This window comes from Pristiophorus japonicus, chromosome 12, assembly GCF_044704955.1.
Source record: "Pristiophorus japonicus isolate sPriJap1 chromosome 12, sPriJap1.hap1, whole genome shotgun sequence".
NCBI lineage: Eukaryota > Metazoa > Chordata > Chondrichthyes > Pristiophoridae > Pristiophorus > Pristiophorus japonicus.
The window spans coordinates 202,550,215-202,577,017 of record NC_091988.1 but is presented as its reverse complement, the minus strand read 5'-3'; the positions used below and the strand labels follow the sequence as shown (position 1 = coordinate 202,577,017).

Below are 26,803 nucleotides of genomic sequence, written 5' to 3'. Positions count from 1 at the left end.
GTATATGGAGTTAGATCGCAGATCAGCCAAGATCTCACTGAATGGCAGAACAGGCTCGAGGGATGAATGGCCTTCTCCTATTCCTAAGCACATACAACGTAGCTTCAGAAGATTAAACGGGAGGGTATGTCTGCAATAGGGTAGATTATACAGGAGCAGGAAGAGAGCAGCGTTTAATAACAAAAATTGCAAAGAATCTCTCCCAGTTGCAGACGTCTGCATTGCAGCAAAGCAGCCTGTCTGCTTCAGCACAAACTCCCCCCTTCCCCAATGTCAACAGGATATTGGAGCGAGTTTCTCCATGGATCGGTCACAAGCAGCCCCCAAATCCCCCCCTCCCCCTTTCCCCCACCCCAGCTCCACCCCCACCCAGCTCCTGCGACACTCCGTCAGGTTTAAATCGAAACGTTTCACCCTTCAGGGCCGTTGAGTTCTGTTTCCTTCTCTCACTCCTCAGCCAGTGTCATTCGGCTAATTAAAGGTGAAAATGCTGGGTCTGTATGGCACCAGCGAAAGAAATGATAGATTTAAGATTTTGGCCGGGAGCCTATGATCTGATCCGCAGCGTTATCTCCCAGGTGCTGCTGGGTGGCTTGTGCTTATTTTTATCTCCACTACATTCGATTAAAACTGCCGTCTAACCCGATCCGTCCCTTCTCTAACGTCTCACCTTCCCTCCCCTGTCCGCCAGACATCTGATTGACGCTGTCAAGTCAACGCAAAGCGTCTTTCTGATATGAATCAGCCCAAGGCAGCAGCATAAGTGAGCTGTCAGAGGTGTGTATTCAACCCCTCCCCCCACACCTCCCGCGGGAGTCGAGACTCCTCCCGCCTACTGCCCGGCACCCGGTTGGAGTTGGCACCGAATGCAGTATAACTCCGGCTCGATGCAGGCAAAGGCGGCTGTTGTGGGTCTTCTGTGGGATGGGAACCAAATCAGGGAGACAGAGGAAAATAAAATGGAGTCATAAGCAAAAGATAGAAAGGAGAATAGTAAAAGTGGAGGACAGAGAAACCCAAGGCAAAAAACAAAAAGGGCCACATTACAGTAAAATTCTAAAGAGGCAAAGTGTGTTAAAAAGACAAGCCTGAAGGCTCTGTGCCTCAATGCGAGGAGTATTCGGAATAAGGTGGACGAATTAACTGCGCAGATAGCAGTTAACGGATATGATGTAATTGGCATCACGGAGACATGGCTCCAGGGTGACCAAGGCTGGGAACTCAACATCCAGGGGTATTCAACATTTAGGAAGGATAGACAGAGAGGAAAAGGAGGTGGGGTAGCGTTGCTGGTTAAAGAGGAAATTAATGCAATAGTAAGGAAGGACATTAGCTTGGATGATGTGGAATCGGTATGGGTGGAGCTGCGGAATACCAAAGGGCAGAAAACACTAGTAGGAGTTGTGTACAGACCACCAAACAGTAGTAGTGAGGTTGGGGACAGCATCAAACAAGAAATAAGGGATGTGTGCAATAAAGGTACAGCAGTTATCATGGGCAACTTTAATCTACATATTGATTGGGCTAACCAAACTGGTAGCAATGTGGTGGAGGAGGATTTCCTGGAGTGTCTTAGGGATGGTTTTCCAGACCAATATGTCGAGGAACCAACTAGAGAGCTGGCCATCCTAGACTGGGTGATGTGTAATGAGAAGGGACTAATTAGCAATCTTGTTGTGCGAGGCCTCTTGGGGAAGAGTGACCATAATATGGTAGAATTCTTTATTAAGATGGAGAGTGACACAGTTAATTTGGAAACTTGGGTCCTGAACTTAAGGAAAGGTAACTTCGACGGTATGAGGCGTGAATTGGCTAGAATAGACTGGCAAAGAATACTTAAAGGGTTGACGGTGGATAAGCGATGGCAAACATTTATAGATCACATGGATGTACTTCAGCAATTGTACATCCCTGTCTGGAGTAAAAATAAAACGGGGAAGATGGCTCAACCGTGGCTAACAAGGGAAATTAAGGATAGTGTTAAATCCAAGGCATATAATTTGGCTAGAAAAAGCAACAAACCTGAATACTAGGAGAAATTTAAAATTCAACAAAGGAAGACTAAGGGTTTAATTAGGAGGGGGAAAATAGAGTACGAAAGGAAGCTTGCAGGGAACATAAAAACTGACTGCAAAAGCTTCTATAAGTATGTGAAGAGAAAAAGATTAGTGAAGACAAACGTAGGTCCCTGCAGTCGGATTCAGGTGAACTTATAGAAACATAGAAAATAGGTGCAGGAGTAGGCCATTCGTCCCTTCTAGCCTGCACCGCCATTCAATGAGTTCATGGCTGAACATGTAACTTCAGTACCCCATTCCTGCTTTCTCGCCATACCCCTTGATCCTCCCAGTAGTAAGGACTATATCGAACTCATTTTTGAATATATTTAGTGAATTGGCCTCAACAACTTTCTGTGGTAGAGAATTCCACAGGTTCACCACTCTGAGTGAAGAAGTTTCTCCTCATCTTGGTCCTAAATGGCTTACCCCTTATTCTTAGACTGTGACCCCTGGTTCTGGACTTCCCTAACATTGGGAACATTCTTCCTTCATCTAACCTGTCTAAACCCATCAGAATTTTAAACGTTTCTATCAGATCCCCTCTCATTCTTCTGAACTCCAGTGAATACAATTGATCCAGTTGATCCAGTCTTTCTTGATATGTCAGTCCCGCCATCCCGGGAATCAGTCTGGTGAACCTTCGCTGCACTCCCTCAATAGCAAGAATGTCCTTCCTCAAGTTAGGAGACCAAAACTGTACACAATACTCCAGGTGTGGCCTGACCAAGGCCCTGTACAACTGTCGTAACACCTCACTGCCCCTGTACTCAAATCCCCTCGATATGAAGGCCAACATGCCATTTGCTTTCTTAACCGCCTGCTGTACCTGCATGCCAACTTTCAATGACTGATGTACCATGACACCCAGGTCTCGTTGCACCTTCCCTTTTCCTAATCTGTCACCATTCAGATAATAGTCTGTCTCTGTTTTTATCACCAAAGTGGATAACCTCACATTTATCCACATTATACTTCATCTGCCATGCATTTGCCCACTCACCTAACCTATCCAAGTCACTCTGCAGCCTCACAGCATCCTCCTTGCAGCTCACACTGCCACCCAACTTAGTGTCATCCACAAATTTGGCGATACTACATTTAATCCACTCTTCTAAATCATTAATGTACAATGAAAACAGCAGGGACCCCAGCACAGAACCTTGCGGTACCCCACTAGTCACCGCCTGCCATTCTGAAAAGTACCCATTTACTCTTGCTCTTTGCTTCCTGTCTGACGACCAGTTCTCAATCCACGTCAGCACACTACCCCCCAATCCCATGTGCTTTAACTTTGCACATTAATCTCTTGTGTGGGACCTTGTCGAAAGCCTTCTGAAAGTCCAAATAAACCACATCAACTGGTTCTCCCTTGTCCACTCTACTGGAAACATCCTCAAAAAATTCCTGAAGATTTGTCAAGCATGATTTCCCTTTCACAAATCCATGCTGACTTGGACCTATCATGTCACCTCTTTCCAAATGCGCTGCTATGACATCCTTAATAATTGATTCCATCATTTTACCCACTACCGATGTCAGGCTGACCGGTCTATAATTCCCTGTTTTCTCTCTCCCTCCTTTTTTAAAAAGTGGGGTTATATTGGCTACCCTCCACTCCATAGGAACTGATCCAGAGTCTATGGAATGTTGGAAAATGACTGTCAATGCATCCGCTATTTCCCAGGCCACCTCCTTAAGTACTCTGGGATGCAGACCATCAGGCTCTGGGGATTTATCGGCCTTCAATCCCATCAATTTCCCCAACACAATTTCCCGACTAATAAGGATTTCCCTCAGTTCCTCCTCCTTACTAGACCCTCTGACCCCTTTTATATCCTCCTTAGTGAATACCGAACCAAAGTACTTGTTCAATTGGTCTGCTATTTCTTTGTTCCCGTTATGATTTCCCCTGATTCTGACTGCAGGGGACCTACGTTTGTCTTTACTAACCTTTTTCTCTTTACATACATATAGAAGCTTTTGCAGTCCGTTTTAATGGTCCCTGCAAGTTTCCTCTCGTACTCTATTTTCCCTGCCCTAATCAAACCTTTTGTCCTGTTTGCTGAGTTCTAAATTTCTCCCAGTCCCCAGGTTCGCTGCTATTTCTGGCCAATTTGTATGCCACTTCCTTGGCTTTAATACGATCCCTGATTTCCCTTGATAGCCACAGTTGAGCCACCTTCCCTTTTTTATTTTTACGCCAGACAGGAATGTACAATTGTTGTAGTTCATCCATGCAGTCTCTAAATGTCTGCCATTGCCCATCCACTGTCAACCCCTTAAGTATCATTCGCCAATCTATCCTAGCCAATTCACACCTCATACCTTCAAAGTTACCCTTCTTTAAGTTCTGGACCATGGTCTCTGAATTAACTGTTTCATTATCCATCCTAATGTAGAATTCCACCATATTATGGTCACTCTTCCCCAAGGGGCCTCGCACAACGAGATTGCTAATTAATCCTCTCTCATTACACAACACCCAGTCTAAGATGGCCTCCCCCCTAGTTGGTTCCTCGACATATTGGTCCAAAAAACCATCCCTTATGCACTTATAATGGGGAACAAAGAAATGGCAGACCAACTGAACAAATATTCCGGTTCTGTCTTCACGAACAAAGACACAAATAACCTTCCGAATGTACTAGGGGACAGTAGGTCTAGTGAAAAGGAGGAACTGAAGGATATCCTTATCAGGCGGGAAATTGTGTTCGGGAAATTGATGGGATTGAAGGCCGATAAATCCCCGGGGCCTGATAGTCTGCATCCCAGAGTACTTGAGGAAGTGGCCCTAGAAATAGTGGATGCATTGGTGATCATTTTCCAACAGTCTATTGACTTTGGATCAGTTCCTATGGACTGGAGGGTAACTAATGTAACACCACTTTTTTAAAAAGGAGGGAGAGAGAAAACGGTTAATTATAGACCGTTAGCCTGTCATCAGTAGTGGGGAAAATGTTGGAATCAATGATTAAGGATGAAATAGCAGCACATTTGGAAAGCAGTGACAGGATTGGACCAAGTCAGCATGGATTTATGAAAGGGAAATCATGCTTCACGAATCTTTTGGAATTTTTTTGAGGATATAACTAGCAGAGTGGACAAGGGAGAACCAGTGGATGTGGTGTATTTGGACTTTCAAAAGGCTTTTGACAAGTCCTGCACAAGAGATTGTTGTGCAAAATCAAAGCGCACGGTATTGGGGGTAATGTACTGACGTGGATAGAGAACTGGTTGGCAGACAGGAAGCTGAGAGTCGGGATAAACGGGTGCAGGCAGTGACTAGTGGAGTGCCGCAGGGTTCAGTGCTGGTACCCCAGCTATTTACAATATACATTACCGATTTAGATGAAGGAATTGAGTGTAATATCTCCAGGTTTGCAGATGACATTAAGCTGGGTGGTGGTGTGAGCTGTGAGGAGGACGCTAAGAGGCTGCAGGGTGACTTGGACAGGTTAGGTGAGTGGGCAAATGCATGGCAGATGCAGTATAATGTGGATAAATCTGAGGTTATCCATTTTGGGGGCAAAAAGACGAAGGCAGAATATTATCTGAATGGTGACAGATTAGGAAAAGGTGAAGTGCAACAAGATCGGGGTGTCATGGTTCATCAGTCATTGAAAGTTGGCATGCAGGTACAGCAGGCGGTGAAGAAGGCAAATGGTATGTTGGCCTTCATGGCTAGGGGATTTGAGTATAGAAGCAGGGAGGTCTTACTGCAGTTGTACAGGGCCTTAGTGAGGCCTCACCTGCATGCAATATTGTGTTCAGTTTTGGTCTCCTAATCTGAGGAAGGACGTACTTGATATTGAGGGAGTGCAGCGAAGGTTCACCAGACTAATTCCAGGGATGGCTGGTCTGTCATATGAGGAGAGACTGGATCAACTGGGCCTTTATTCACTGGAGTTTAGAAGGATGAGAGGGGATCTCATAGAAATGTATAAGATTCTGACGGGACTGGACAGGTTAGATGCGGGAAGAATGTTCCCGATGTTGGGGAAGTCCAGAACCAGGGGACATAGTTTAAGGATAAGGGGCAAGCCATTTAGGACTGAGATGAGGAGAAACTTCTTCAGTCAGAGAGTTGTTAACCTGTGGAATTCCCTGCCGCAGAGAGTTGTTGATGCCAGTCATTGGATATATTCAAGAGGGAGTTAGATATGGCCCTTACGGCTAAAGGGATCAAGGGGTATGGAGAGAAAGCAGGAAAGGGGTACTGAGGGAATGATCAGCCATGATCTTATTGAGTGGTGGTGCAGGCTCGAAGGGCCGAATGGCCTACTCCTGCACCTATTTTCTATGTTTCTATGTTCTGTGGACGAGTAATGATGGAGGATCTCTGCAACACTTGGGTCCACAGTAGCTGAGACTCCCGATATCAATGGATCCTTCCTGGGCTGAGAATTGTGTGTGCTGGCGGTTACACTGCTGGACAAACAACCCTCAGATCTGTGACTTCAAATCAAGGCAGGTTACAAAAAAAATTCATCCAGTAGTCTATGGGTTTCAATTGGTTCACTATTAACCTTCAGAGGAGAGAACCGCTTTCCTTACCTGGTCTGGGCTACATTTGACTCTTATGGGCTTGACACTTAAAGAAAGAAAGACTTGCATTTATATAGCACCTTTCATAACCTCAGAACGTTTCAAAGTGCTTTACAGCCAATGATGTGTAGTCACTGTTGTAATGTAGGAAAGGCAGCAGCCAATTTGTTTACAGCAAGCTACCACAATGTGATAAATGACCAGATAATCTGTTTTAGTGATGTTGGTTGAGGGATAAATATTGACCCCAGGACACCGGGGATAACTCCCCTGCTCTTCTTCGAGATAGTGCCATGGGATCTTTTACGTCCAACTGAGAGAGAAAACGAGGCCTCGGTTTAACGTCTCAACCGAAAGACGGCACCTCCGATAGTGCGACGCTCCCTCCGTACTGTTCCTCCGATAGTGCAGCACTCCCTCAGTACTGGCTCTCCGACAGTGCAGCGCTCCCTCAGTACTGGCTCTCCGACAGTGCGGCGCTCCCTCAGTACTGCCCCTCCGACAGTGCGGCGCTCCCTCAGTACTGCCCCTCCGACAGTGCAGCGCTCCCTCAGTACTGCCCCTCCGACAGTGCAGCACTCCCTCAGTACTGCCCCTCCGACAGTGCAGCACTCCCTCAGTGCTGCCCCTCCGACAGTGCAGCACTCCCTCAGTGCTGCCCCTCCGACAGTGCGGCACTCCCTCAGTACTGCCCCTCCGACAGTGCGGCACTCCCTCAGTACTGCCCCTCCGACAGTGCGGCGCTCCCTCAGTACTGCCCCTCTGACAGTGCAGCACTCCCTCAGTGCTGCGCCTTTGAGAGTGCGGCACTCCCTCAGTACTGCCCCTCCGACAGTGCGGCGCTCTCTCAGTACTGCCCCTCTGACAGTGCAGCACTCCCTCAGTGCTGCCCCTTTGAGAGTGCGGCACTCCCTCAGTACTGCCCCTCCGACAGTGCAGCACTCCCTCAGTGCTGCCCCTTTGACAGTGTGGCACTCCCTCAGTACTGCCCCTCCGACAGTGCGGCACTCCCTCAGTACTGCCCCTCCGACAGTGCGGCGCTCCCTCAGTACTGCCCCTCCGACAGTGCAGCACTCCCTCAGTGCTGCCCCTTTGACAGTGTGGCACTCCCTCAGTACTGCCCCTCCGACAGTGCAGCACTCCCTCAGTACTGCCCCTTTGACAGTGCGGCATTCCCTCAGTACTGCCCCTCCGACAGTGCAGCACTCCCTCAGTACTGCCCCTTCGATTTAAGTGCTCAAGTGCCTGGAGTGTGACTTGAACCCACAACCTTTTGTCTCAGAGGTGAGAGTGCTGCCCACTGAGCCACAGCTGACAGTGCAATGGGCAATAGTCTTGTCAGAGTCACCCACGTCCCAAAAACAAATAAAAAGCATGAAAAATAAAAGGATTCTGAAGTGGGGTTACTGGTGTTGTATCTCAGCGTGTCTCGGCGTGTTGTGTATCTCGCAGTGTCAGTGTATCTCGGGTGTGGTTTTTTTCTATTCGTTCACAGCATGTGGGCGTCGCTGGCAAGGCCGGCATTTATTGCCCATCCCTAATTGCCCCTTGAGAAGGTGGTGGTGAGCCGCCTTCTTGAACCGCTGCAGTCCGTGTGGTGAAGGTGCTCCCACAGTGCTGTTATGGAGGGAGTTCCAGGATTGTGACCCAGCGACGATGAAGGAACGGCCGATATATTTCCCAGTCAGGATGGTGTGTGACTGGGAGGGGAACGTGGAGGTGGTGGTGTTCCCATGCGCCTGCTGCCCTTGTCCTTCTAGTGGTAGAGGTCGCGGGTTTGGGAGGTGCTGCCGAAGAAGCCTTGGCGAGTTGCTGCAGTGCATCTTGTAGATGGTGCACACTGCAGCCAGGGGGCGCCGGTGGTGGAGGGAGTGAATGTGAAGGTGGTGGATGGGGGGCCAATCAAGCGGCTGCTTTGTCCTGGATGGTGTCGAGCTTCTTGTGTTGTTGGAGCTGCACTCATCCAGGTCAGTGGGGAGTATTCCATCACACTCCTGACTTGTCCCTTGTAGATGGTGGAAAGGCTTTGGGGAGTCAGGAGGTGAGACACTCACCGCAGAATACCCAGCCTCTGACCCGCTCTTGTAGCCACAGTATTTATGTGGCTGGTCCAGTTAAGTTTCTGGTCAATGGTGACCCCCAGGATGTTGATGGTGGGGGATTCGGCGATGGTAATGCCGTTGAATGTCAAGGGGAGGTAGTTAGTCTCACTGTGTTGTGTCGTGGTGCGTCTCGCAGCAAGGCCGGCTTCCAGTAATGTTGCACACAGCACATTATCAGAGGGTGAGGCACACTGTAATATGCGATTTCCTCATTGGGATCATGGGAGCTCTGATCACAGCCATCACTTCCCTCAAGGAACAGGAAGTGTTGCGTGCTCTTTTTGCATTTATTTTGCTGTTTTTGCTCAAACTGTCTGCTGCATTTTCTGCATTCCAACAGTGAGATACACTTCCAAAGTATTTAGTTGGCTGTAAAACGCTTTGGGACATCCTGAGGTTGTGAAAGGCGCTATATAAATGCAAGTTCTTTCTTTATATTTTCATTAGTTTTACGTAAATTCATTCTTCCTCAATATATGTGTTAGAAAAAAATGTATCTTCTCTCCCCACCCTTAATATATATCAAATTAAATTATTAAAAGTTTATTGTACACACAATGGTTTAGTTGGCAATTTGAATACCTGGTCCGGAACTGAGCCATTAGACTAGGTGAATCCAGCAGGGCAGGCGGGGCCTCGGTTTATCGTCTTATCCGAAAGACAACACCTCCGGCAATACGGCACTCCCTCAGTACTGCCCCTCTGACAGTGTAGCACTCCCTCAGTACTGCCCCTCCGACAGTGTAGCACTCCCTCAGTACTGCCCCTCCGACAGTGTAGCACTCCCTCAGTACTGCCCCTCCAACAGTGCGGCACTCCCTCAGTACTGCTCCTCCGACAGTGCAGCACTCCCTCAGTACTGCCCCTCCGACAGTGTAGCACTCCCTCAGTACTGCCCCTCCGACAGTGTAGCACTCCCTCAGTACTGCCCCTCCGACAGTGTAGCACTCCCTCAGTACTGCCCCTCCGACACTGTAGCACTCCCTCAGTACTGCCCCTCCGACAGTGTGGCACTCCCTCAGTACTGCCCCTCCGACAGTGCGGCACTCCCTCAGTACTGCCCCTCCGACAGTGTGGCACTCCCTCAGTACTGCTCCTCCGACAGTGTAGCACTCCCTCAGTACTGCCCCTCCGACAGTGAAGCACTCCCTCAGTACTGCCCCTCCGACAGTGCAGCACTCCCTCAGTACTGCTCCTCCGACAGTGCAGCACTCCCTCAGTACTGCCCCTCCGACAGTGCAGCACTCCCTCAGTACTGCCCCTCTGACAGTGTAGCACTCCCTCAGTACTGCCCCTCCGACAGTGTAGCACTCCCTCAGTACTGCCCCTCCGACAGTGTAGCATTCCCTCAGTACTGCCCCTCCGACAGTGTAGCACTCCCTCAGTACTGCCCCTCCGACAGTGTAGCACTCCCTCAGTACTGCCCCTCCGACAGTGTAGCACTCCCTCAGTACTGCACTGGAGTGTCAGCCTAGATTTTGTACTCAAGTCACTGGAATGGGACTCAAACCCACGATCGTCTGATCTTCTGATGCGAGAGTGCTGCCCACTGCGCCAAGCCCAGGGTTCCTGCTCCTGATCACAATTACTAATCAACCAGGGGATCATTTGCTGTTTTTGTTGAACATGTACTGGCATGGATTGAAAATTGGTTAACTGACAGGAAACAGAGAGTAGGAATAAACGGGTCTTTTTCGGGGTGGCGGGCAGTGACTAGTGGGGTACCACAGGGATCAGTGCTGGGGCCCCAGCTATTCACAATATATATAAATGATTTGGATGAGGGAACTGTTAAGTATCGAATAACTCCACGAGGCTAAGTACGGTGAGCTAGTTCAGTCATGACCTTACTCCAGTTTATTTATTCTCAAAGTGAGAATTCAACATGGCTGCGCACATGTCTGCCAGTGACCATTAGGACTCCGACAGTCGCGCCCTCTGGTGGCAGGTAAAACCCAGTTAACATACATAACGGGAACCAAATGTAATATCTCCAAGTTTGCTGACGACACAAAACTAGGTGGGATTGTGAGTTGTGAGGAGGATGCAAAGACGCTGCAAGGCGATTTAGATAGTTTGAGTGAGTGGGCAAACACATGGCAGATGCAATATAACGTGGATAAATGTGAAGTTATCCACTTTGGTAGGAAAAACATAAGGACAAAGTATTATTTAAATGGTGATGGCTTGGGAAGTGTCGATGTACAGAGGGACCTGGGTATCCTTGTACACCAGTCACTGAAAGCAAACATGCCGGTGCAGCAAGCAGTTAGGAAGGTAAATGGTATGTTGGCCTTCATTGCAAGAGGATTTGAGTACAGGAGCAAGGATGTCTTACTCCAGTTATACAGGGCCTTGGTGAGATCGCACCCGGAGTATTGTGTGCAGTTTTGGTCTCCTTACCAAAGAAAGGATATACTTGCCATAGAGGGAGTGCAGCGAAGGTTCACCAGACTGATTCCTGCGATGGCTGGACTGTCGTATGAGGAAAGATTGGGTCGACTGGGCCTGTATTCACTAGAGTTTAAAAGAATGAGAGGGGATCTCATTGAAACATATAAAATTCTGACGGGGTTGGATAGACTGGATGCGGGGAGGATGTTTCCCCTGGGGCTGGGAAGTCTAGAACAAGGGGTCACAGTCTCAGGATACAGGGTCGGAAATTTAGGACCGAGATGAGGAGAAATGTTTTCACTCAGAGGGTGGTGAACCTGTGGAATTCTCTACCACAGAAGGCTGTGGAGGCCAAGTCACTAAATATATTTAAGAGGGAGATAGATAGATTTCCAGACACAAAAGGCATCAAGGGGTTTGGGGAAAAGGGAATATGGTGTTGAGATAGAGGATCAGCCATGATCATATTGAATGACGGTGCAGACTCATAGGGCCGAACATAAAAAGATAAGAATTAGGAGCAGGCGCAGACCATTCGGCCCCTCGAGTCTGCTCCGCCATTCAATAAGACCATGGCTGATCTTCTGCTTCCACACCACCTTTCCCCCTGATCCCCATATCCTTTGATTCCTCTGGAGTTCAAAAATCTATCGATCTCAGCCTTGAATATACTCAATGACTGAGCCTCCACAGCCCTCTGGGTATATTGATACTTGTCTCAAGGGAAATGATCCACAACAAATTCTTGTGCAAGGAACACAGTGAAGGATGAGCAGTTTGAGGAGAATATTCATTGGTTCAATGAGCATAAACATGCCATGCCTATTGTTATAATGGGTAGTCTTTTCAATTTCAGTCGCCTTTCTCTGAGCTGGATCTTTCCCATTGGCATTCCAATCATATTGCTTTTGCACCATGAGTGACACTTTGCTTAGGTAACGGGAAGTTTAAAAATAATTCTAATTTAAAACAAGGTTATGATAATCTGGGGCAGAGCAACTGTGTCGGCTTGTTACATGACAGGAAGTGTGTTCTTACCGCACATCCTGTTTCACAGTTCTAATGCTCATCTATATTTGGATTGAATACACATGTATCACTTCTTTCATTCGACCATCGGTGGCCGTGCCTTCAGCTGCCTGGGCCCTAAGCTCTGGAATTCCCTCCCTAAACCTCTCCATCTTTCTCTCCTCCTTTAAGATGCTCCTTAAAACCTACCTCTTTGACCAAGCGTTTGATCACCTGCACTAATATCTCCTTATCTGGCTCGGTGTCATATTTGTCTGATTATGTTCCCTGTTGAAGCGCCTTGGGACGTTTTACTACGTTAAAAGCGCTATATAAATGCAAGTTGTTGGATTAGTTCTAGAATGTTCCACGCGAGCGATGGCGGGAGAGTGCGGCTGGAGGCGGAGGAGGGGCTGGCCTGATGAGACCTCCAGGTATATGTCCCATCAGAATTGGCAACCCAAGGCCAGATTGAGCGTGGCTAATGTATGTGGAGATACCTGCTGGTCGCAACAGGCTTTGCTCAGAAAGCGCAGCTCGCTCAGTCAGTCAACCGTGAAGGGAAGGTAGAATGAAAGCTGACAGCTGCTGTGTAAAGGAGAATCGGCGATTACACGTCCCGTATTAGTTCATCAAAGTCTGCAAATAACTATCGTTCGCTCAAATTTCAACACCTTTCTATCTGCCTTTGAGGGCCCTTTGATTTTTTTTAAATGTGCTTTGCTGAGATATAAAGTCATCTCCCGAGTTTTATTTTAATATAATTGCCTGTTATTAACAGCATTGTTCTGGAGTCCCACGATTCACTCCCGTCCTGTCTCAGAGCAACTCCCAGTCGTATTAGCTCCCCGTACAAACTCAGACATGCCCCTGGTCTAATGATTACTTGCACACAGTGGGGGTTGGGTGGATATTAAACCCCCCCCCCCCCCCCCTCCCCCTGCCTGGCGGTCGCCGAGTGTCTGGATGGTTAAAATAGAGCAGAGGGGGGCGGGGGGGCGGTGTGGAGAGAGGTATTACCCACTGTCCTCCAGCCCTGATCTGGCCAGCTCCAGTCTTAAATTGAAGTCCGCACCAAACATCAGAATGTCCCAAAGCGCTTTACAGCCAACCAAGTACCTTTTCGAAGTGCGGTCACTGTTGTAATGTAGGAAACGCGGCAGCTAATTTGTGCACAGCAAGCTCCCACAAATAGCAATCAGATAATGACTAGATAATCTGTTTTTAGTGATGTTGATTGAGGGATAAATATTGGCCCCAGGACACCGGGGAGAACTCCCCTGCTCTTCTTTGAAATAGTGCCATGCGATCTTTTACATCCATTTGAGAGAACAGATGGAACCTCGGTTTAATATCTCATCCGAAAGATGGCACCTCCGACAGTGCGGCGCTCCCTCAGTACTGCCCCTCCGACAGTGCGGCGCTCCCTCAGTACTGCCCCTCCGACAGTGCGGCGCTCCCTCAGTACTGCCCCTCCGACAGTGCGGCGCTCCCTCAGTACTGCCCCTCCGACAGTGCGGCACTCCCTCAGTACTGCCCCTCCGACAGTGCGGCGCTCCCTCAGTACTGCCCCTCCGACAGTGCGGCGCTCCCTCAGTACTACCCCTCCGACAGTGCAACGCTCCCTCAGTACTGCCCCTCCGACAGTGCGACACTCCCTCAGTACTGCCCCTCCGACAGTGCGACACTCCCTCAGTACTGCCCCTCCGACAGTGCAGTGCTCCCTCAGCATTGCCCCTCCGACAGTGCGGCGCTCCCTCAGTACTACCCCTCCGACAGTGCAACGCTCCCTCAGTACTGCCCCTCCGACAGTGCGACACTCCCTCAGTACTGCCCCTCCGACAGTGCAGTGCTCCCTCAGCATTGCCCCTCCGACAGTGCGGCACTCCCTCAGTACTGCCCCTCCGACAGTGCAGAGCTCCCTCAGCACTGCCCCTCCGACAGTGCGGCACTCCCTCAGTACTGCCCCTCCGACAGTGCGGCACTCCCTCAGTACTGCCCCTCCGACAGTGCGGCACTCCCTCAGTACTGCCCCTCCGACAGTGTAGCACTCCCTCAGCACTGCACTGGGTGTGTCAGCCTCGATGTTGTGCTCAAGTCTCTGGAGTGGGACTTGACCCCACAAGCTTCTGACTCGGAGGTGAGTGTGCTGCCCACTGAACGACGGCTGACACCGAGGTGGATCATGAGCCATGGAAGTGCCCTCAGTGAAGGAGAGGGGGCAGGGAGGGAAGGCTCCTGTGAAGAAAGAGTGCATTGAGTGAGTGTGTGCCTGTGACGTGTCAGCGAAGGCCTATAAACGAGCTTGTGAAACTTCACCTTGTGGGTTTGTAGACGTTCGTCTGTCCCTCCGTGCAGCTGTACCCAGCTTCCTGTCAGCCTGACTGCAGAGCTCCACAAATAGGTAGCTCGGATGTGGTCATTGAAACGTGGCATTGAGTTGTTGCCTTACACTCATTGCTGTGTGTTCTATCTCCAATCAGGCAAGGAATGCTCGCAGTGCCAGGAGTCACCAGACCAGCTCCTCGTACCAACCAAAGTCCCCAACAGGACACTTGACGCATAGAACCGAAGCAGAGGTATTGGGAAAGTAAAGACTGAAGGCAAGGGGTTGTTTTGGTGTATTTAATGTTCGGGCTCGCGCTCAGTGCAAACCTTTCCCACTGGCAGGAGGGTCGGTAACCAGAGGACACGGATTTAAGATCGTTGGCAAAAGGACCAGAGGGGGAGAGGAGAATGTTTTTACGCAGCGAGTTGTTGTGATCGGGAACGCGCTGCCTGAAAGTGCGATGGGAGCAGATTCAAGAGTAACTTTCAAACAGGGAATTGGATAAAAAGTTGTAGGGCTGCGGGGAAAGGGTAGGGGAGTGGGACTGATTGGATCGCTCTGTCATAGAGCCGGCACAGGCTCGATGGGCCGAATGGCCTCCAGTGCTGTTACAATATTTAAAGGGGCTGCTCCTCAAATTCTGGTTGCACTTCAGTCCCACACTCCTGATCTTTGGGCACCCTGTGCGGAGGGGAGCGGGCAGGTCGGAAGGCCTCCTCGTGGGACTGCTCCTGGGGCTGGCCAAGGGGGCCATCAGCCGGTCCAGGCAGCGGGCGGTCGAGGGGGTCGTTCAGCCCAACTGCCTGCCTCTCTTCCGCGGTTACATCCGAGCCAGGGTGTCCCTGGAGATGGAGCACGCGGTGTCCACCAGTACGGTCGCCGCCTTCCGCGAGAGGTGGGCGCCGGAGGGACTGGAGTGCATCATCACCCCCGGCAAACAAATTCTAATTTGACCATTTATTGTTTAAAAAGTTTTATTGGTTAATGTGTCGGTTTTCGTGCCCCTTTAAGGGACACGTGTATTAATGTTTTACAAAAATAGTAGTGAGATTCTATGATGATAGAAAATATCAATAACCTCAATAACTAATATTAATAACCAAACCCCGGTCCTCTTTCCTGACACAGTGTCAGCCATGGCTCAGTGGGTAGCACTGTCATGGAAAGTTGTGGGTTCAAACACCCCACTCCAGCGACTTGATCTCAAAATCCAACCTGAGACTCCCAGTGCAGTACTGAGGGAGTGCCGCACTGTCAGAGGGGCAGTACTGAGGGAGTGCCGCACTGTCGGAGGGGCAGTACTGAGGGAGTGCCGCACTGTCGGAGGGGCAGTACTGAGGGAGTGTAGCACTGTCGGAGGGGCAGTGCTGAGGGAGTGCCGCACTGTCGGAGGGGCAGTACTGAGGGAGTGCTGCACTGTTGGAGGGGCAGTGCTGAGGGAGTGCTGCACTGTTGGAGGGGCAGTACTGAGGGAGTGCCACACTGTTGGAGGGGCAGTACTGAGGGAGTTCCACACTGTCGGAGGGGCAGTACTGAGGGAGTGCTGCACTGTCGGAGGGGCAGTACTGAGGGAGCGCCGCACTGTCGGAGGGGCAGTGCTGAGGGAGTGCTGCACTGTCGGAGGGGCATTACTGAGGGAGCGCTGCACTGTCTGAGGGGCATTACTGAGGGAGCGCTGCACTGTCGGAGGGGCATTACTGAGGGAGCGCTGCACTGTCGGAGGGGCAGTACTGAGGGAGCACTGCACTGTCGGAGGGGCAGTACTGAGGGAGCGCCGCTCTGTCAGAGGCGCAGTACTGAGGGAGCGCAGTACTGAGGGAGCACTGCACTGTCGGAGGTGCCCTCTTTCGGATGAGACGTTAAACCGAGGCCCCGTCTGCTCTCTCAGGTGGATATAAAAGATCCCACAACACTTATTGGAAGAAGAGCAGGGGAGTTCTTCCCAGTGTCTTGGGGCCACTAAAACAGATTATCAGGTCATTATCACATTGCAGTTTGTGGGAGCTTGCTGTGTGCAAACTGGCTGCCGCGTTGACTACCTTAGCACAGTGACTACACATCAAAAGTAATTCATTGACTGTAAAGCGCTTTGGGACATCCTTCGGTCATGAAAGGCGCTATATAAATGCAAGTCTTTGTATAATACCAGTCAGCGTACTCTGAGCAGCACCGTTTGACGAGGCAGTGTTGCCCTTCTCTCCCTCCCTGTAGCAGCCACGCTGTGGGACGGCCAGGATGGGGAAACAGAACAGCAAGCTGCGACCCGAGCTGCTGCAGGACTTGCGGGAGAACACGGAGTTCACGGAGAGCGAGATTCAGGAATGGTACAAGGGTTTCGTCAAGGACTGTCCCAGCGGCTACCTGACCATGGACGAGTTCAAAAAACTCTATGGCAACTTCTTCCCCTACGGCGACGCCTCCAAGTTCGCGGAGCACGTCTTCCGCACCTTCGACGCCAACGGGGACGGCACGATAGACTTCCGCGAGTTCATCATCGCGCTGAGCGTGACCTCCCGCGGGGGCTTGGAACAGAAGCTGAAGTGGGCCTTCAACATGTACGATGTGGATGGCAATGGTTATATCAGCAAATCCGAGATGTTGGAGATTGTCCAGGTACGTGACTCTGTGACAAAAGAAATCGCGGGATACGCAGATCGGGCGAGAACGTGTTGAGGTCAAAGATCAGCCGTGGTCTTATTGAATGGCGGAGCAGGCTCGAAGGGCCATAGGGCTTATATTCCCGCTCCTGATTCTTATGTTCTTAAAGGGGGTCCTCATTTGTCCTCCGTCTAGTCTACTCGAGGAGATTGAGCAGACTAGGCCTATATTCCCTAGAGTTTAGAAGAATGAGAGGTGATCTCATTGAAACATCTAAAATTCTTAAGGGGCTTGACAGGGTAGATGCAGGGAGGATGTTTCCCCCGGGCTGGGGAGTCTAGAACCAGGGGTCACAGTCTCGGGATAAGGGGCCGACCATTTAGGACTGAGATGAGGAGAAATTTCTTCACTCGGAGGGTGGTGAATCTCTGGAATTCTCTGCCCCAGAGGGCTGTGAAGGCTCAGTCGCTGAGTATATTCAAGATCGAATTCGCTAGATTTTTGGGAATTAAGGGAGATGGGGATAGTGCAGGAAAGTGGAGTGGAGGGTAGAAGATCAGCCATGGTCTTGTTAAATGGCGGAGCCGACTCCTGCTCCTATTTCTTATGTTCTTGTGTTTATCTGGATCTTTCCTGCTCTTTGCCAGTTCCTTTTGCTTTTTTTTTGCTGCCCTGTTACTTTTTCAGAATAGCTGGGACTCCACACTAAAGTTCCCACCTTTTCCCCGACCCAATACCGAGAAGGATCAGGGCAGGAGGTGGGATCAGAGGTTGGATTCGCTATACTGACGTAGAAACTGTTTGCGCTGGTAGGAGAGTCGGGAGCCAGAGAACAGGTTCAGTCAGTGGGCAGGGAGGGGGCATACTGTGGGGAAATATGAGGGTATTCACTTTGGTAGGGAGACTAGAAAAACACAATACTTTTTAAATGGTGAGAAACTGTTAAATGTTGTTGTTCAGAGAGATTTGGGTCCTCGGACAGGAAACACACAAAGTCAGCATGCAGGTACATCAAGCAATTAGGAAGGAAATGGCATGTTGGCCTTTATTGCAAGGGGGTTGGAGTACAGGAGTAAGGAAGTCTTACCACAATTGTACAAGGCACTGGTGAGACCACACCTGGAGTACTGCGCACAATTTTGGTCTCATTATCTGAGGAAGGATATACTTGCCTTAGAGACGGCACAACAGAGGTTCACAACATTGATCCCTGGAATGAGAGGGTTGTCCTATGAGGAGAGTTGAGTAGATTGGGCCGATACTCTCTCGAGTTTAGAAGAATGAGAGGCGATCTCATTGAAACATAAGGTTCTGAGGGGGATTGACAGGGTAGATGCTGAGAGGATGTTTCCCCCCCGGGCTGGGGAGTCTAGAACCAGGCGGCACAGTCTCGGGATAAGGGGGCAGCCATTTAGGACGGAGATGAGGAGGAATTTCTTCACTCAGAGGGTGGTGAATCTTTGGAATTCTCTGCCCCAGTGGGCTGTGGAGGCTCAGTCGCTGAGGCTCAAGGCTGAGATCGATAGATTTTTGGGCACTAGGGGAATCTAGGGATATGGGGATCGGGCGGGAAAGTGGAGTTGAGATAGAAGATCAGCCATGATCTTATTGAATGGCGGAGCAAGCCCGAGGGGCTGAATGGCCGACTCCTGCTCCTAATTCTATGTTCTAACACAGGTTTAAAGTAATTGGCAAAAGAACCAGAGGGGGAGATGAGGAGAATGTTTTTATGCAGCGAGTTGTTGTGATCGGGAACACGCTGCCTGAAAGGGCGGTGGGAGCAGATTCAATAGTAACTTTCAAGCTGGGAATTGGATAAATACTTGAAGGGGAAAAATTTGCTGGGCTATGGGGAAAGAGCGGGGGGAGTGGGACTAATGGGATCGCTCGCTCACAGAGCCGGCACAGGCATGATGGGCCCAATGGCCTCTTTCTGTGCTGTATCATTCTCTGATGATTAACAAAACATTAATAACCTCTAGCTAATACTGGCACATCCTGAGACTCAAGTTAGTGGATTTTTATTTTCTACACACTAAACTATTTTGTATATCTTTATAAGATCTCCTTCCCAAAACTTCCTTTGCAGGATCTCACCAATTGGGTCCTTGCCTCTACCACGAGGGACATTTCCGTCCAATTTAGGATCGATTTACTTTGATCACAGGCGCAGTTTTTGAAAAGTGAGGCTGATTTCCGTCTGTTACTCTCGTCGAACCCGACACTGACTGTAAATGGGTCTCTCCAACCGTGTCTTGCCTCCTGTTATTCCGTGCGTTGGCCAGTGGGAGGCGAACTCTCGCACACAAGGCACCGAGCGGGATTGAGAATTCTCGGGGCGCTGGGCTGGTGCTGGTTTCGGGCGTGGGCGCCGGACGGCTTCGGGCAACCCTGGCCGATTGGGACGGGCGGCGCTGTCCCAGCTCCGACTGGGAGCGGCGCACTCCATGTCGGTCTCTCCGCCGTCACAGGACCGGGCCGATCGCTCGAACCGATTTCTGGGCCGCTGCCTTCGAGAGAGGAATGGGTTTTAAAAAATATATATATATATATACATGTATGTAAAAATAAATCGCTCTCGGCGGTTTGAACGGGAGCACTGCTGCCTCGCCAGTCGGGCGGGGGTTTCTGAACCGCCGGGACATGCAGTACTCATGGGCTTGCTTTGCCTCCCCGGACAGGCTATCTACAAGATGGTTTCATCGGTGATGAAGTTGTCGGATGATGAAGCTACCCCAGAGAAAAGGACCGAAAAGATCTTCCGTCAGATGGACACCAATGCAGATGGTAAGTCGACCAGCGCTCCTGCACCATGCTGGTGAGCTGGGATGGAGTAATCGTGGAATCATAGACTCGTTCAGCACAGAAGGCAGCCATTGGGCCCATTCGTGCCTGTACCGGCTCTGTGAAAGAATGATCCAATCAGTCCCGCTCTCTCCCCATCGCCCTGCTCATTGTTCCTTTTCTTGTATTTACCCAATTCCCGGTTTGAAAGTTACTCTTGAATCTGCTTCCACCGCCCTTTCAGGCAGCGCGTTCCCGACCACAACAAAAAAAAATGGTTTCCTCCTCTCCCCTCTGACCCTTCTGCCAATTATCTTAAATCTGTGTCCTCTGGTTGCTGACCCCTCCCGCCACAGTTTTTTCCCTATTTACTCTCAGTTAGTTGGAACTTTTTCAATCGGATTGTGAAATAAAGTACACGGGAAGGAGGTTGGAGCAGATGTTGGGAAGAATGGCGGAACATTGGGCCAAAGAGGCGGCTCAGTGTGTTTCTGGAATGAGGGGAGAGGTGGGTCGGTGGGGGTCGAGCTTGTTGGTGCGGTCATGGGTTTTCCCTGTGCCTGTAAATTCTCATTGGCCCGAAAATTACGGTCAGAGGTTTCCTCTGACCGAAAAATTATTTCCGAAAGTACCTGGTGGTCCCGGAAGAACATAGACTTGCGGTCTGAGGCCGCGATGCGTAGCTCGGCGTACGGGTCCACGTATCCCAGGAACGTAAGCGCATCCTGGGATCACGTGGGCCTGGACCACCAATGAACAATGGAGTATTCTCATAGTAATCGGAGCTCGGAGCTCCCATTATCAATCAATGAGAATACCCCAAAAACACAGAAACACCTCACATTTAATAATTGAAATTTAATTTAATGAAATGCTTTAGAAATTTTTTTTTTAAATTGACACATTTTTGTTTTTAATAGAGTTAAAAATAAACTTGCGTTAATGTACAGGGTTTTTAATATAAAAATTATTGATAACGTTTTATTTTTTGATCTTTTAAAACTCTTACACTGGTAAAAGTCGGCTATACGCTTGCTTTTAAGAGTTTGAAAGACATTCGCTGGGCAGGAGTTGGGCAAATAGCCCAAATCTCTGCCTGGGAATATCCTTCTCCCGGGGATGCGTGCGATCTGTCATTTTGCCGGATTGCCAATGCCGGTCTCGGCGCATGCTCATCGCGCACACCCGGTAAGGCCGCGAGTCACAGCCCAATCTTAACCGGCTACTCTTGTTGCTTTTTTTTCCAGGCCGACTTTCTCTGGAAGAGTTTATCAATGGAGCGAAGAAGGATCCGTCCATCGTTCGCCTCCTGCAATGTGATCCCAGCACCGCCGGACAGTTCTGAGACGCTGCCTGGGGGGGGGGACAAACCCGGTTACTCTGCTCCGCTCAATGGTGACCCCCAGAGTGGACCGACCGGCAGGACCACAGCGGGACGTGAAGTCATGCTCGGGCAAACGGGACACTGGCGTCTGCCTCAACTCCGCATCCTTCCCTTCCACGGCATGAAGAAACTGCATGAAGAAACAGATTTGCAATTTATAGTACAGTAAATGAGTTCTAGATGTGTAAATGTGCCAAAATACAGGGAGCTCAGCAGGTCAACCAAGAGAAAATACTGCCTGGTCTTTGCACCATCCGCTGTCGTGGATATAGTGTAACTGGGCAGCAGAGCAGAGCCAGTGTGTTTTATTAGTTATGTCTGGTCCATTCTTTGCTTTTTTCAGGTGAATAGTGTTTTTTTTAATATATTTTAACTGCACTGAGATCTAGTTCGTACTTGACAAAACCGGAGCGAGTGAGGACCAAGATCTGGCTGGTTAATGTTTACATTTGTGTATGGAGGACATGAAGGTTCACACGTGCTTCTCCCCATCCTTGGCCAATTCAGCCCCCAATGTACCAACTCTCCCTGTCCCCTCCCCCACACCTCCAGGGATCAACCTATCCACCAGTTCAGTCGACCACTGTGAAACATGCTCTCTCAACCCCTTTCAAGCCCCAGACCTATAATTATCACCCCAAATGATTCACGTCAACCTTCCGTACGGTGCGATGGCCCTGTTTCCATCTATCGCCTTCCCGGAGGACTGTAAAGGATCCCTCTTCGCTCAGGAACGCTGCTCCACAAGTCTACACCCTCTGGGAAAGGTAAAACTTCCAAGAGCTCCTGCCTCACACTCTGCTCGCTCAGGTTACACGGGTGGCCCCTAGATCTACCGTTCCCCATCACCTCGAACACACAATCTACAGTAATCTTGTCCCTTCCTTAAATATCCGTTCCTCCAGTGTGTATGAACCCAAGCACCAAGGATATCTTGATAGCTCAGTCAGGCAGTCACCCTTGCTTCTCTGCGCTTTCTCCCGAATAACAGCATCTTTCCTGACTTGGCCCAAAATATGTCAAATGGTGTCTTACCAAAACTTTCTATGGCCCAGTTAATGTGTTCCTAGTTTTGTATTGAATGGCCTGAGCACAGGGCTCCGTTTGCCTTGACTTTGGCATCCTGTAACCTGGGCTACTTTCCGTCAAATTACCCAGCGTCGAGGGTAGAATCAACTGGTCTGTGGTTCCCTGGATTTGAATTAAGTCGACCATATGTACGGTAGCATAGTGGCTATGTTACTGGACCAGTAATCCTGGACTAGTGATCCAGAGACCCAAGTTCAAATCCCACCACGGCAGCTGGGGAATTTAAATACAACATAATGAACTGAATCTGGAATTAAATAAAAGCTAGTATCAGTAATGGTGACCATGAGACTACAGGATTGTCAGAAAAATCCATCTGACTCACGAATGCCCTTTTTAGGGAAGGAGATTTTACCCGGTCTGGACCTATATGTGACTCAGCCCAGCGAGACACTCCGTTATAGTCAAGAAGGCAGCTCACCATCACCTCCTTGACTGCCGATAAATGCTGGCCTTGCCGGCGATGCCCACGTCCTGTGAATTAATTTTTTTAAACATTAGACTCGGGTTTAAAACACTGACATGCCACTGTGATATTGAAGAAAACAAAGGTGTTCCCACGGCCATTCTTCCCCTTCAGTATGTCTCAGGGCGACGAGACCAACCCGTCCCAAAAGATGGGAAGTGCCGTCCATGATTATGGTCATCAGTCCCAAATCTCAGTCTCACAATGCAGCATCGCTGCCTGTTTTTCTGCTCTTTTCCCCCCCATCCAGCCCCACCTACTGTGTCTGAATAAACACTCCAATGGGTGTGGTGGTAACTACTTGCTTTTAGCTGCAGGCCCTCTGGAATGTTTTGTCAAACTAATAGAAGAGAAGACATGGAGTCGATCCGCCCCAGTGTGCTTCCTGCCGTCACAGGCCTGCCTAGTGTTCATTGAACAATGTACAGGTACCGGACACAGTCTGCTCCTGCTCCTGATCATGATGTTCTTACTCCATTATTCGGTCCTTTACTGTAACACAAAACTGTTCGGCCCCCTCACTGCGGTAACATCGCCATCTCTGGTTGGCCAGCTTCCTGCAGGTGTCATCATGTGACCGCCAACCGGCCCCGCCCCCTGCTCCCCCGCCATTGGCCACCCGACATGTCCATCCTCGTGGTGCCCCACCTCCCCACGGCCAATACGGTTCATGAACAGACTCTTCTCTACCCGATTGGATGATTCTTCACTGTCCGTCAATCAGCCTTTTTTTTTTCCCTATCTCCGATATTTTTGTGACACTTTATTTAACGGCCTGATGATTTTTCTCCTGGGGCATTGCTGGCAGCAGTGTCCTGGAGATCCCAGGCCAATCCGGAGAGGTTTGGTAACCCTGGTAACATTCCCGACTCTGCATTCGTTGTTTTAAATGTTTATCCAGTGCTCTGAAATGAGAAACTAGTTTTGTAGAATGTGCATATGAAAGATGGCTGCCTTTTAGCTCCAGGCCCTCTTTTGAAAACAGAATAGATATACAAGGGCCATTCTTCACCCAGACAACATAGTGCAGATGCTGGAAATCTCAAATAAAAACAGAACATAAGAAATAGGAGCAGGAGTCGGCCATTTGGCCCCTCGAGCCTGCTCCACCATTTAATAAGATCATGGCTGATCTGACATGGACTCAGCTCCACTTCCCTGCCCGCTCCCCATAACCCTTTACTCCCTAGCACTCAAAAATCTGTCTATTTCCGCCTTAAATATATTCAATGACCCAGCCTCCACAGCTCTCTGGGCCAGAGAATTCCACAGCTTTACAACCCTCTGAGAGAAGAAATTCCTCCTCATCTCAGTTTTAAATGGGCAACCCCTTATTCTGAGACTATGTCCCCTAGTTTTAGTTGCCCCATCAGTGGAAATATCCTCTCTGCATCCACCTTGTCGAGCCCCCTCATTATCTTATATGTTTCGATAAGATCACCTCTCATTGTTCTGAACTCCAATGAATACAGACCCAACCTACTCAACCTATCTTCATAAGTCAACCCCCTCATCTCCGGAATCAACCTAGTGAACCTTCTCTGAACAGCCTCCAATGCAAGTATATCCTTCCTTAAACACGGAGACCAAAGCTGTACACAGTACTCCAGGTGTGGCCTCACCAATACCCTGTACAGTTGTAGCAGGACTACTCTATCCCTTGCAATAAAGGTCACGTTTGCCTTCCTGATTACTTGCTGTACCTGCATACTAACCTTTTGTGTTTCATGCACAAGGACCCCCAGGTCCCTCTGTACTGCAGCACTTTGCAATCTTTCCCCAGATCTGAAATGTTATCTAAAACACCCGCCTGTGTTCGCACCAGTGATTGCTATCGAGTGACGTCCTATGGAGTCACCCTGTGGGTGTGGGAATCGGGCTGGCCTGTAACGCCCCACACAGTCAAATAGCTCACCATGTTGATGACGCACGGCCACTCGATCATGGTGCCACGTCCTGCAGAATTGGAGCGAGACTTGATGTCTTTAGGAAAGGTGGAGAGAGAATTGAGTGGCGGGTGTGCGTGCGGGAGTTTTGAAAGTTTCTTTTAAACTTTACGGCTGCCCTGGTTATATTAGAATCCGGAGTTTACTGTAGGTCCCGCAACCTGAAGCCCACCATCATCCCCTCAAGCGCTGAGAGATGGATGTGGCCTATAAACACAGGTTGTGCCACAGTGCAAGTACGTGGTTTCCACACCGTACCACACACTTTACCTTTCCACCACTCGTCACACATCACCTCTAGCGACAACATCCCCCGATCACCCCGTCCCCAGGTCCCCCAGCCCCCCAGTCACCCCGTCTCCAGGTCACCCAGCCTAGCACCCCCCCCCCCCAGTCACACCCCCCAGTCACCACGCTCCACCCAGACACACCCCCCAGTCACCCCGTCCCCAGGTCACCCAGCCCAGCACCCCCTCCCAGTCACACCCCCCAGTCACCACGCTCCACCCAGACACACCCTCCAGTCACCCCGTCCCCAGGTCACCCAGCCCAGCACCCCCTCCCAGTCACATCCCCCAGTCACCACGCTTCACCCAGTCACCCCGTCCCCAGGTCACCCAGCCCAGCACCCCCCCCCAGTCACAACCCCCCCAGTCACCACGCTCCACCAAGACACACCCTCCAGTCACACCCTCCAGTCACCCAGCCCAGCACCCCCCCCAGTCACCCAGCCCAACACTCCCACCACCCCCCCGCCAGTCTCACACCCTCCAGTCACCTGTCCCCAGGTCACCCAGCCCAGCACCGCCCCCCCCCAGTCACAACCCCCCCCAGTCACCACGCTCCACCCAGACACACCCCCCAGTCAACCCGTCCCCAGGTCACCCAGCCCAGCACCCCCTCCCAGTCACACCCCCCAGTCACCCAGCCCAGCACCCCCCTCAGTCACACCCCCCCCCCCCCCCCCAGTCTCACACCTCCCAGTCACCCTGTCCCCACCACCCCAGACTGGGGCTGCAGGGACAGATGGTCGGAGATTGTTCGCGATGGATGTCCAGTCCAGTGCAGTAGTCCTGGGTCAAGGCAGCGATTCTGGGCTTATTTTGTTCAACCAGTTTCCCCAAGAATAATTGTGCATCTACCCATTGAAGAATTTCCTGTCTGTCTGGTTTACTGTGGAATAAAAGCTCAGGTTTATGAAGAGAAAAGTGCTGATTAGCTTGTTTAAAGTTTAACTGTAGTCGTTGATATTTAAATTGCTATTTTTTTTGTTATTTGTATGAGTTGTTTGTTGATTTGTTCGATCTCAGGCTGGCTGTGCACCGATCATTTACATCACAGATTTCAATCTAAAAGGGATAGTAATGTTTTATTTGCCTTGATCTGAGTAAACATTAAAATTGTAGAAATCACCTAACCAGGCACGTCTTGGGATTCTGTCTTTTTATAAAGATGCTATTGTATGTTTAATTCATTCCTGGGATGTGGGCAACATTGGCAGCAGCAGCATCTGTGGAGAGAGAAACAGAGTGAACATTTCAGCTCTGTGACCCTTTGTCAGAACTGGAAAAAGTTAGAGATTTAACAGGGGCACAAAGTGGGGACGGGAGGAAAGAACAAAAGGGAAGGTCTGTGGAGGGAGTACCGCACTGTAGGAGGGTCAGTACTGAGGGAGTGCCCCACTGTGGGAGGGGCAGCACTGAGGGAGTGCCCCACTGTGGGAGGGGCAGCACTGAGGGAGTGCCCCACTGTAGGAGGGGCAGCACTGAGGGAGTGCCCCACTGTAGGAGGGGCAGCACTGAGGGAGTGCCCCACTGTAGGAGGGGCAGCACTGAGGGAGTGCCCCACTGTAGGAGGGTCAGTACTGAGGGAGTGCCGCACTGTCGGAAGGGCAGTACTGAGGGAGTGCCACACTGTCGGAGGGGCAGTACTGAGGGAGCGCCGCACTGTCGGAAGGGCAGTACTGAGGGAGTGCCACACTGTCGGAGGGGCAGTACTGAGGGAGCGCCGCACTGTCGGAAGGGCAGTACTGAGGGAGCGCCGCACTGTCGGAGGGGCAGTACTGAGGGAACGCCGCACTGTCAGAGGGAGGAAGGCA

At 50.3% G+C, this 26,803-nt stretch overlaps 1 protein-coding gene across 3 annotated transcripts in view; it reads left to right on the top strand.

The window, feature by feature from the left end:
* The window catches only part of LOC139277668 (neurocalcin-delta-like), a 28,075-nt gene extending 1,953 nt beyond the window's left edge, over nucleotides 1-26,122 (top strand). Inside the window, exons 1-4 of one of the 3 annotated variants that reach the window (XM_070896459.1) lie at nucleotides 14,584-14,688; nucleotides 16,650-17,051; nucleotides 19,718-19,823; nucleotides 21,068-26,122. In XM_070896459.1, the coding sequence (XP_070752560.1) occupies nucleotides 16,674-17,051; nucleotides 19,718-19,823; nucleotides 21,068-21,165 (582 nt within the window). In that variant the 5' untranslated portion in view covers nucleotides 14,584-14,688; nucleotides 16,650-16,673 and the 3' untranslated portion in view covers nucleotides 21,166-26,122. Of the gene's footprint in view, nucleotides 1-14,583; nucleotides 14,689-16,649; nucleotides 17,052-19,717; nucleotides 19,824-21,067 lie in introns of those variants that run through there. The other 2 variants (XM_070896457.1, XM_070896456.1) reach the window with 2 other exon arrangements.
* The last annotated feature ends 681 nt before the right edge of the window (nucleotides 26,123-26,803 follow it).